This window comes from Myripristis murdjan, chromosome 5 (assembly GCF_902150065.1).
Source record: "Myripristis murdjan chromosome 5, fMyrMur1.1, whole genome shotgun sequence".
Classification (NCBI taxonomy): domain Eukaryota; kingdom Metazoa; phylum Chordata; class Actinopteri; order Holocentriformes; family Holocentridae; genus Myripristis; species Myripristis murdjan.
In genome coordinates this window covers 17,756,011-17,767,169 of record NC_043984.1, presented here as the reverse complement: position 1 = coordinate 17,767,169, position 11,159 = coordinate 17,756,011, and the positions used below count along the sequence as shown (strand labels likewise).

Here is an 11,159-nt window from a genome sequence, read left to right as displayed (position 1 = left end):
TGTGAACATTGTGTTGCTTCTGGGCTTGTCCTCAGTGAATGAAATACACTATTAAGTCAAAGGTATGTGGATTCTCATGAAACAGACGCGGAAAACCGGTTTGACAGGACACTGTATACTATGCCAGGAACTGCAGAGGAATATTTTCCAGTTTTGTGTACAGCAATAAACCAGTCATCATTCAACAAATTTTCATGGTCACTAAATCCAAACCCAGTGTCTAAACCAGTTGTAAAATACTAATTAAAATGCCACCCTGTACGTATATAGACTTTAATCTGGTTCTCAAGGTGGGATCTTATTTTGACTAAACTATGGCAACAAACAAGGACTTTGACCCCTGTAGGCCTTGCTGGTTACATTGTAATGAAGATTTCGTTGCACATAGTTAAGAGTATTACGTGTGCTGTAAGGGAGTGGACTGGGGCTGGATTCCTGAGAAAGAGTGAGAGAGGGAGAGAGAGCGAGAGAGAGCGAGAGAGAGCGAGAGAGAGCGAGAGAGAGCGAGAGAGAGCGAGAGAGAGTGAGAGAGAGAGAGAGAGAGAGAGAGAGAGAGGGTGGGAGGGCAGGAAGGTAAAAGGAGGGAGGGACAACTCCTGAATCAGAGCACAATGGTATGGTGCAACGTCTACTTTCAGAAGCCTGGAACTGTTTTGTCAGACAACTCTCTGAGGGCATGGACCTGATACTTAGCAGAAGTAAAATGTTCTGACAAAGCGGGTACACGCTACACACAGTAAGTACAACACGCTCTCTGTCATTTCTAATGTAATGATAAGATTATTTATTTATTTTTATGTGTTATCTCACTTACATTATGATTATGTGAAAAAAATGTCAGAACCAGCTTGTATTGAAAAAATAAAAATAAATAAATAAATGATGACACTCACAATGTCTTGTACTCAAAGCAGAAGTCTGAAACTACAACTGTCATAGAACGTCGACACTAACACTGATTTGTGTTTCACCTTCCCCAGGTAATTGTCGTGATCCACTACCCTACAAATCAATGTCCAGTTGCCACGTAAAGTCATGACGGGGAGGGCAGAGCTGGGCCCGCTCAACATGGTTTTCAAGTCACTGCTGGTGACAAATGTTTGTTGGAGTATACTGTAGGATTTCTCCAAACATCTCAAGGCAAAATGGATTCACCTGGATTGTCCATTGGATATATCTTCCTGATGCTACCCATGACAGTGTTTGGCTTGGACGTCATGGAATATGACCATCTTACAGTCAATTGCTCGAAGGTAGACACTGGCTTAGCACATGATGTTTGCATGGATGCACTGAGGCTTAAATTTCCTGTTCTACGCACAGCTCATGTTGACTGATTACACTTTTAATTTCCTGTTAGAACCGATGTACTGAACTAAGATGTATATCTTTTAATTTCCCATTTCACTCACAGGCAATAGTGTTTAATTCTCAAATATTTAATCAAAACAGAAGGGGTAGCAATGTGCCAGCTTGTCACAATATGGCCATTTTAATGGGGGTGTTGTGTGTGTATCAAACACAATATGGCCCTCATTTAAAGGTGCGCTATGTAAAATTGCTGAGGGTCGATTGAAGTGAGGACCAGGAGCCATGTAGACTCAACTGACATGAGCCACTGGAATAATCATATAATCTATCAGTGTATCAGGCTGACGAGAAGCATTTGAAAACTACATGTTTATTACACTTTTATTTTTTTCATAGATTCTAAGGTGTCTTCACTTCAGTTTAACTGGCTTGGCAATTTTGCATAACACCTTCAAAGTAAAAGCCATTCATTGTTCAGTCTTAGTGAAATATGATGTCATGCATCAGAAATAAAATGAACTTATTCATTTGTCTTTTCGCTTGTGACCAGGGCCTCTCTGGATGTACCATTAAGGATGACTCGCCGGTTCCCCCTCTTTCTGCAACAGAGAATGATGCTGTGGATGTCAGAAACTTGATGTTACAGCCTTGGTTGTGCTGCAGAAACAGAACGCGATGCTCACTCTGTTTGCAGATACACACAGAGCTCTACGTCCATCCTAATAATGACATGGAGCATGAAAGCTCTGGGCTTGATGAGGATGACGGTGAGGTGGCCAGGAGTCCTACAGGTATAAACTGAATCTTCATATATTTTCATGTATATTGAGAACAACTTGTTATTTGACTTAAACTGGAAACTGGAAAGTGAGGAGTAAACCTCCCCGTGTTTCAAACCTTTCTAAACCCTGCTGCTTTCTCTGTTACAGCCGCATCCGTGAGGATCTGCTTCACAGGAAGTGTTTTGCCTGTATGTAAAAGAGTGGAGTTCACTGTAGATCTTGAAGGTCTATCACAGCAAAATACAACGCAGGTATAGTAGTCTGCAAAATATATACCTCCAATAGGCTGGCTGGTTTTTTTTTGTTTGTTTGTTTTTGTTTGTTTGTTTGTTTTTTACTTGCAATCCCCATGCATTACCTGCTCTCTGTGTGTGTGCATTTATGTGACCTCTACAGCTGTCCTTGGTGATTACTGAGCCAGCTGGGGTTTCCTTTGGCAGCAGCGTGTCAGTGACTGTTCACCCTGCCAAACAACTACAACTACCTCAAGAACTTGTAATGCCGTCCTTAGATGAAGGTATACTTTAATGGTGTACTTATAATCTCAAATTGCTTCTGATAATTATAGAACCAAGATGATTAGTAGTAACAGGTTCAACAAATAAGTCCTTTATGAACCTTTTGTGTTCATAACTGTCAGCTTGTATTACACTCTGCATTTAGATATATGAGAACCAGTCGTCTGTCTACAATGTTTTATATCTTACCTCTGTCTGTCCTCAGTGTGCACTCCACAGCTGCAGGAACGTATAGAAGAGTGTGACAGTAAGTAACCTAAAATAATCAACGCATTGCTTTTAATTATGCTGTTTTCACTGGTATTCAAATCAAAGAAATGATTACTTGAGACGTTGGAAAACGGCTTCAGATGACTTGATTGTAAGTCACAGGTGGGTCTTGTGCTCTTGTCAGTTCCCACAGTCCACAGTATAATTGACCAGAAGAGGAATGAAGTGGAGCTGCAGGTTGTTGGCAAGAATAACAAGCTCCTCTCTCACGTCTGCCTCCAGTATGAGGAGACAGGGAAATGCCAGGCGAGTGTCAAATACCATACCATGCCTATTTTCAGTGTCTCTTCATTACTTGTGCTTCCTGCTTACATTACAGCTGTGATGTTTTGTGTTTGTTTACAGTTGTGGAACAACAGGACCATCCCATTGTATTCTGTCACCTCCTGCCTGTGTCTTCAGGTAGTGTTTTAATGTAATATGTTTACTTACGATTGCCATACACTGTGAGGAAACATGGTACAGCATTGTTTTCACACAGTGTATTAACAATTTCACAATCGCTATGGCCTGTAAATATTTACACAGTAATGTGTGTGTTTGTGTGTATGTTCAAGGTATGGTGGGACAAAAGTGACCAGAGGACTCGACGCTCCAAAAGCTGCCCATTCATGGGCCGCGCTGGTGAGTAGCCCTAGAGGGACGGTTCACTCAAGATATTTTTCCCACTACCCCTAGTGCAATCTGCCCATCCAGATAGTTTCTATGTGATTTGAGGAGCTGAACCCAGTAAAAATTTCCTTGTAAAAACAGCAATAGCTCTTTCCTAGAAAAACAATGACACAGACATTGGCAAACTGTATCCATCCAACTTGAAAGAGATGTACAAATGCACAGGTTTTCAGATACACCCACAGAAAACAGCAGGCTGCCAAATTTTTTTTTGGCTGGAGGCAGTTTCCACTGAAACTCTTCATCCCACGGGTGAGGAGTTCATAGTGGATATTGTGAAAGTGGAAACCTTGCCAAATGACACATATGGTCGTATTGATTGCTCCAGGAGACAATATCTATATATATATATATCTATATCTATCTATCTATCTATCTATCTATCTATATGTATATATATCTATATCTATATATATATAGATAGATAGATAGATAGATAGATAGATAGATAGATAGATCGATAGATATAGATATAGATATACATACATACATACATACACACACACATATACACACATATACATTATACGCATATATACATATATACACATACGTGTGTGTGTGTGTGTGTGTATGTATATGTATATGTATACTGTGTGTATATATATATATATATATATATATATATATATATATATATATATATATATATGTGCATATATATATGTGAGCGTGTGTGTGTCTGTTTTTTGGCTGAATTGTTCCTTTACGTTCACTGTTTTTATAGTCATCATAATCTTATTGTTACAGGGTTAGGGTGTGTGGCAGAAGAGAGAACCAGAGAGTATAACCAGTGTATTTTTATGAATCTTGTTAATTTGTTTCGGTGAAGTTTCCTCTGTGTGTATTGCAGGTATGTTCCAGAGGAACGTATGGGACAATGTGTCTGTGTCTGTGCTCCAGGCCCACATGAGCAGTAACATCCCGATCCTGTCATGGAACATTTCTGCCCCCTGTATGCTGGAGGCGGAAGTGTGGCCCTGTCACAGGACTGCAGGTGTCAAAGAGAAAGGCTGCAAGGAAATGAAAGGCTTTAGACAGCAGCTGTTAAATCGTGCCTGGAAGCAAAATAAGAAGGGACACTGGGTAATGAAAAAGGATACTTTAAGAGTGAGCTTGGTCTTTTTACCCCTCATTTTTATGTTTTATATTTGAGATGATTTACTCTTGCGTCTTCTACAGGAGAAAACGGGGGTGTTTGAAGACATCGACCTTCAGTTTTCACCGTGTGTAATGGTAAAGTATTATTACTTGCCCTCCAGATTTTCATATCCCCTCAGTTACTAGAGTTCAGTCAGACAACTAATGTGAGCATCTTATTAATACATTACGATGAAATGTATACAAAGTTGTTATTGTGGCGTCTAGGCTCTGATTTCATCGTTCCTTTGAGCATGCACATTACATGGAGTGGCAATACTGTAGGCATCTTAACCCCCTACTGCGGGACCTATAATCACACCCAGCAGGTTGATGCTGGGGTGGGGGGGTGGGGGTGGGGGGTTTAAATCGACCACCTTATCAATGGGATGGAGTGTTTGTTATGGACTCGTGATGGCAAAGTGACTCAAGATGTCTGCTTGAATGAGCCTGCAGGCCCACTTCATTTGAATAACTGGCTGATGAGTCTCCTTTTGTACAGGTCAAAGTGAAGGGGATGCAAAATGAGCTGGGTCCATTCTGCTTCATTGACAGTAAGTCATATTGTAGGAGATTGATAATGTTTATGATTACACAAACTGATGATGCAATGTCTCATGGTGGAGGACACATTTTAACATATCCTATACATGGTCACTGAGCTTTCGTAAAAGTTGGATTTGAATTTTACAGTACCCCTTCCAGCTGGCAGGTGGCGCCTTAGTCTCCTATTTGTTGCTCTGGTGCTGCTGGTTTGTGTGACAGCGCTCATACTCTGTCTCCTCCAAGATGTAATCAAAAGTAGGTTGTTTTTCCTTTTTCCTTTTTGTACAACAAAGCCTAATATTAACAGCTATTTATTATTGTTGTTGTTGTTGTTGTTGTTATAAGTGATATTGTTGTAAAACAAACAATGTTTGTAACTGGTCTGGTATGAAGTTTGTAACCAACCCAATGTTAAAATACGCATTATTCAGCGGTGTGAATTTCCTCAGACCTATTACATTCAAACATTTTTTTATATATGCCTCACAGACCAAATGCTGTGTACTAGAGCTTGCAATTTTTGATAGAACAAAGTACATACACACACAGAATACATTTTGCCATCTTAAAGGTATCGTTCACCTACTTTATGTGATTTGATGACTAGAAGTAAATTGGTTTAAGACAGTATGTCTGACTGCTGAAAATCTCACTTTTATTTTGAGGTCTAACCCCCACCCCCACCCAAAAATAAATCTTTTATTTATTTTTATTTTTTTCTGTTTATCTGAGCCAGCCAGCCTAACACATCAGCACAAAGCCACAGCAGAATCATGAACAGTATTAATCTGAATAATATTGTCTAGTGCACCCAGTAATTGTAAATGCTTTCTTCTGGGATTACACTTGTAAATGTGCTGTTTAAACCCTGTTGGATGTAGGCAGGTGTTTTCAAGAAAACCAGCATGTGGTAACTAATAGAAGGCTACTAGTTAGCACTGGGGCCATCAAGCCAGTATCCAACACAGCAAGAGCGATAAGAGGAGGGTCGTGTTACTAATGGCCTACATACCACTTAGGGCATAATAGCGTTTACCCATTTTTCAAAATGAGTGAACTATCCCTTGACTTGTGGTATTCACATACCTCGGATATTAAAGCTCTCTGGCCTGTTTTCTCACTATGCTGATATTCAAACTTTTCCAGGGTGGGCTTGGAGCTGGCGTCACAGTGGATGTGCAAAGCGTGAGTTTTTTTTCTCTAAATTAAGTCATTATCAGTCATTACACTTGGAACAAGCCAAGTCTCTCAGACTGATCTGATACTGATCCTCTTTTTCTCTCTGTGTGAAGTCGGCAGAACGGGCCATGTGGTGCTGCTGAGCCCCCCAGATGTGGAAGGAGGTGTTTCAGAGTTGGTGTGTAGGCTTGGCTCCCTGCTTCATGAGCAGGGCTTCAGTGTGTCTGTGGACCAGTGGTGCCGGATGGAGCAGAGCTCTCTGGGGCCCATACCGTGGCTGCACTCCCAGCTGCTGAAACTGGATAACCTGAGGGGTCAAGTCGTGCTCGTCCTCACCCGGCAGGCCTGGGAAGGAGCAGAGGAGTGGACCCAGCAGTACAAAGAGGCTCAGGGGAAACAGAAGGACAACCCTCAGGTTTTGTCTCCTTTCTCTGATGTGTTCATGGCCTCTCTGTGCACCATCCAAGCAGACAAGCAGCTGGGCAGGGCAGGGGAACGGTTTCTCCTGGTGAACTTTGAGTCCCACCCGGCACAGCCTCCTGGTAGTGACCAGAGCCTGCCAGAGCTTCTTCAGGGGCTTTCCCTTTTCCACTTGCCCTCGCAGACCCAGGCACTCCTGTCTCAGCTGAAGAGAGGCAGGGCATTTGACAAAAAGAGGTGGATGCGACTGGATGAACAGAAGACACCGCCCCATAAATATTTTGGAGTGGAGAAAAACTGGGAGATGAAGCTTTTAAAACAAGAACTATGAAGAGCATATACTTAAAGCTGCTCATTGTACATAAATGATATGTAAAATAAGAGAGAAAGGATGACATACAAATTAGTCTCACTGTGGTCAATCCATAATGAATTACAGACTGATTATATCCATGTAAGCCTGTCAATTGTCTATAAATAAAGTAGCTTATTTTTGTTCACGGCATGTCTCCCATGGTGATTGGCCGGTTTTCAGCGCAGGGCGGTGGAGCTGATTGGTTCAGCATATTGTCAGTGTGAAGACACGGACAGGGCTGCTTGTGCAAAGCTCCCTGATGAACCGGAAGAGCGGCGCACAGGCAGTCTCTCCATGCGCTGAGCCGAGCCGAGCCGAGCTGAGCATGCTCAGGGGAGCGACTGTCTGCGCAGAGCGGCCGGACCTGCAACGAGCGCGTCTCAGCCTTACTCCTTGTGGGACCGCAGTAAACTATACTGAGAAGCGTGTTTGCCGACGATAACATTTCGATCCAACCTTTACAGTTGACAAACATATAAAGACATAAAGGTAAAGCCATGTCTTAACTTAGACTTTACATTAATGTTGGATTGGATACTCATATTCCGTAATGACCTCAAAGTTTTTAACCCGAGCTGAATATTCACACGGGAACGTGAAACTGTAGCGTGGAAAATATATTTTTTTGAGCAGCTTAATGCAACGATCATTATTTTGCAGCGGGAAGTATGTAGGCTACTAAACACTAATATCTCTACAAAAAGAGTTATTGTATATTGTAAAAAGATATTACATATCAAAATCAATATATAGCCTAAGTTATCATAAATAACTACTAAGACACTAATTTCTGATTTATAATAATAACAATAACAATAATAATAATAATAGTAATAATAATAATAATGATAATAATGAGGCCTTTCAGGAATACAAGGTTGATTTATCTTTTTTATTCCTTTTTTTTCCAGCATCAGTAAATGACGCAAATTTCTGAAACTCATTAAATATCAGTCTTCTGTGTTTTTTTCTTTCTATCTGTTTTTTTTTTTTTTTTTTTTTTTAATGACCTTAAGGATGATGGGATGTTGATTGTTATTGTAAGGAGCATGTTTTGGATGTCATTTTATCCCCCAGTTACCTTATTTTGACAGCTATCTGTTGCTAAATGTTATGTTTCCGCCCTGCACCCCATGTTCATGTGATATTTTGGCCGAGACACCTGCAGACCCTAACCTACAGGACCAGATGAGAGTGACGATGGTTCACTGTAACCTGCTGCTGGCTGCTTGGCTGTGTTCGCTCCTGACTCTGGTGGCTCAGGTCCAGAGCTGCCCAGATACCTGCAGGATTTGCTCTGGGCCAGAAAACACACTGTGTCTGGAATGTGAAGCTGGATTTACACTCCATGATAACACCTGTGTAGGTACTGTATGCAAACTTTGGCATGTGTATGCATTTGCAATGTAGTAGTGTGAGCAATTGGACTAAATGTACATTTTGTTTTTACCTGTTGCAGACATTGATGAGTGTGGCACCGAGCTGGGAATGTGTACCCCAAACAGCTACTGCTTTAATATCGAGGGTTCATATGAGTGCAGAGGTCAGTGGGCCACAGCACACAGGTATAGAGTATTAATCCCATTGGAGAGACTTTTAAAATATTTGTTTTCTCAGGTAGAGTTCACTGAGCATGCTCACTCTTTGCCAGCATCAAACTTGGAGCCACACAGCACAACCAGAGTTTTCTGCTATATGTATGTATATGATATGATATGCAAAGACACCCCACACTGCAGCAAAACGTTATTTAAAAACAGTGTTATCAGTAAATAGTCCGTCTTGCAGACTGCATTGTGTACAAGACTCTGTGTGGCAGTGATTTGTTGGAGCAGCATATCACAGCTGAGCAGGTGCTGGTGCGGATTTTGTTAAGAAGTTAAGAACTTTAGTGTTTGACTTAAAAATATCAAGCCTCTAACACATTTCTTTATTTAAAAAAAAAAAAATGTTTAACGACGATTGCTTGCCACAAATGTGTGTTTTATGTCTAAAAAGTATAAGTAAATATATTGCTATTGCGATTTTTTTTTAACTCCCAAATATCAATATCACTATGGGGCACAGGAGTCCAGTATCAGTCAGGCTTTACTGTCTAATATAATACTTGTCCTATGTTTTCTGACATTTTTTTCTGACCTTTTTCCCCCCTCCACTTAAGTGAGTGTATATTAACAGAGATGTGTCACTCCTTCCACAGACTGTGACCGGGCCTGTGTGGGCTGTATGGGTAGCGGGCCCGCACGCTGCAGGAAATGTGCTCCTGGGTACAGACAGACAGGGGCCAAGTGTTTGGGTAACGTCAAATAAACTGTTTTTACTCTGTATGTCAGCATGTGCTCATTGTGTGCCTCATATTCAGATTAGAGGTCTCTGATGTGAGTATGTGGTGTGTTTTTTCCTTTTCCTCTGCTCAGATGTGGATGAGTGTAGTGACAGAGTGCTGCCCTGTCCTGGCCTGGATGAGATCTGCTCCAACACTGAAGGCTCTTTCCGCTGCGACTGTGCTAAAGGATTCATCCGCAGAGACAGAGTCTGTGTGACGAAACAGCGGTCTGGTGAGTGGCATCATAGCCCAGCATGCAAACAAATGGATATGTGCACATTAAATTACATTTACAATTCCAGTTTTGCATTTTTCATTAGTTTATATTTTTATTTCATTTTGACTTTCTGTTTTTAGGCTCAGTTTACTTTTAATTTGTTTTTAAAGTGAGTTTGCTGATTTAATTTATTATTTTTTTGAAAATGCTCAGTTTTATTTTAGTTTCTTCATTTTTAGTGTCAGTGTAGTCTTTCTATAATATGGGGTATTTGTCAAGTGTGAGATTTCAAAAAGTCAGAAAAAGTATTGTGTAGTAAAAACTCAAGGAAACATCATATAATTTTAAAATATGTATTGATAGATGAGCAACCAAATAAAATGACAGAGATGAAAACTAAAGGAATTTTTTCTAGAATTTTAGTTTGTTTTAGTTTTGTAAACAAACAATAGAGGTTCAGGTAGTTAGTTATTTTTTGTAAAGCCTCATTTTTATTTTTATTTCGGTTAATGAAAAGGTTTTTCACACCTAGTTTTCGTTATTTCATTCGTTTTTGTTAATGATAATGACTTTGGTGCACACACACACACACACACACACACACCCCTGTGTCCGTGTCCCTCGGCAGGTGTTGAGGAGAAAGGCTTGTTTGAGGACATCCAGGACGAGGAGGTGGAGGTTCTGCAGCAGATGTTCTTCGGGGTGTTGCTTTGCGCTCTGGCCACTCTGGCTGCTAAGGGAGATTTGGTCTTCACATCTATATTCATGGGAGCGGTGGCAGCCATGGCAGGATACTGGCTTTCTGACAGGGGAGACCGCTTTCTGGACAGTTTCCTGAAGGGACGTTAGAGCTGCAAGCTAAGTTTTCAACAAGAACACATTTCATCTTACTGTGTGGCAGATGCACACATGGAGGTGTCAGTCAATGAAAGTGTGAGACCACAGACCTTGTACAGCTCTCTTCTGACAGTTTTAAGACTTTTTTCAACAGCACCTAGCACCATCAGGAGTTTACTTAGTTTGAGATTTTCTAGCACTTGACACCTCGGTTCTTGAACAGTTACAAGACAATACTGGTGCAGTCACATTTTTATGGAAAAAGATGAGTCGCTAATGTGAAAAAACTCATGAAATGTCACTCTGCCATGCCTGTAAGGTAATTTATGACATGACAATCCCTTGAAACACCACATTTGTGTATGAAATACTGACATATTGTACAACAACATTAAATTTTCTTGTCATATTTTAAGACACATTACATACAATAGTTGAACTTGCACTGAACAGGACCTGTAAAATACATACAAACACAATGCAATCTAGGAGAGTTTCCCATTCCCCTCAACGGAAATCATGTACATTTGTCCTGTTGGTTCAAATGAAATTCTGATATTGCTAACTCTCTACCAACAGGAAGTGA

General features: G+C 40.7%; 2 protein-coding genes across 2 annotated transcripts; both read left to right on the top strand.

The window, feature by feature from the left end:
• Positions 1-642: 642 nt before the first annotated feature.
• On the top strand, positions 643-7,349 carry il17rc (interleukin 17 receptor C). The gene is made up of 15 exons (XM_030050682.1): positions 643-736; positions 981-1,253; positions 1,862-2,102; positions 2,241-2,344; positions 2,490-2,610; positions 2,817-2,858; positions 3,006-3,127; positions 3,227-3,283; positions 3,439-3,505; positions 4,407-4,639; positions 4,736-4,789; positions 5,196-5,247; positions 5,387-5,494; positions 6,386-6,424; positions 6,532-7,349. The coding sequence occupies exons 2-15, from the start codon at positions 1,146-1,148 to the stop codon at positions 7,167-7,169; spliced, it is 1,986 nt and encodes a 661-aa protein (XP_029906542.1). The 5' UTR covers positions 643-736; positions 981-1,145; the 3' UTR covers positions 7,170-7,349.
• A 1,044-nt stretch (positions 7,350-8,393) lies between these two features.
• On the top strand, positions 8,394-11,040 carry creld1a (CRELD disulfide isomerase 1a). Its single transcript, XM_030051622.1, has 5 exons — positions 8,394-8,559; positions 8,653-8,736; positions 9,394-9,489; positions 9,611-9,751; positions 10,365-11,040. The coding sequence occupies exons 1-5, from the start codon at positions 8,394-8,396 to the stop codon at positions 10,583-10,585; spliced, it is 708 nt and encodes a 235-aa protein (XP_029907482.1). The 3' UTR covers positions 10,586-11,040.
• Positions 11,041-11,159: the final 119 nt, after the last annotated feature.

What these genes read in the sequence shown, in the direction of transcription:
- il17rc (XM_030050682.1), top strand. Translation starts at nt 1,146, where the DNA reads ATGGATTCACCTGGATTGTCCATTGGATATATCTTCCTGATGCTACCC. An exon ending in AAAATAAGAAGGGACACTGG is followed by an intron (nt 4,640 to 4,735) that starts GTAATGAAAAAG and finishes CGTCTTCTACAG; the next exon opens with GAGAAAACGGGGGTGTTTGA. An exon ending in TCCATTCTGCTTCATTGACA is followed by an intron (nt 5,248 to 5,386) that starts GTAAGTCATATT and finishes TGAATTTTACAG; the next exon opens with TACCCCTTCCAGCTGGCAGG.
- creld1a (XM_030051622.1), top strand. Translation starts at nt 8,394, where the DNA reads ATGGTTCACTGTAACCTGCTGCTGGCTGCTTGGCTGTGTTCGCTCCTG. An exon ending in CCATGATAACACCTGTGTAG is followed by an intron (nt 8,560 to 8,652) that starts GTACTGTATGCA and finishes TACCTGTTGCAG; the next exon opens with ACATTGATGAGTGTGGCACC. An exon ending in GGGTTCATATGAGTGCAGAG is followed by an intron (nt 8,737 to 9,393) that starts GTCAGTGGGCCA and finishes CTCCTTCCACAG; the next exon opens with ACTGTGACCGGGCCTGTGTG.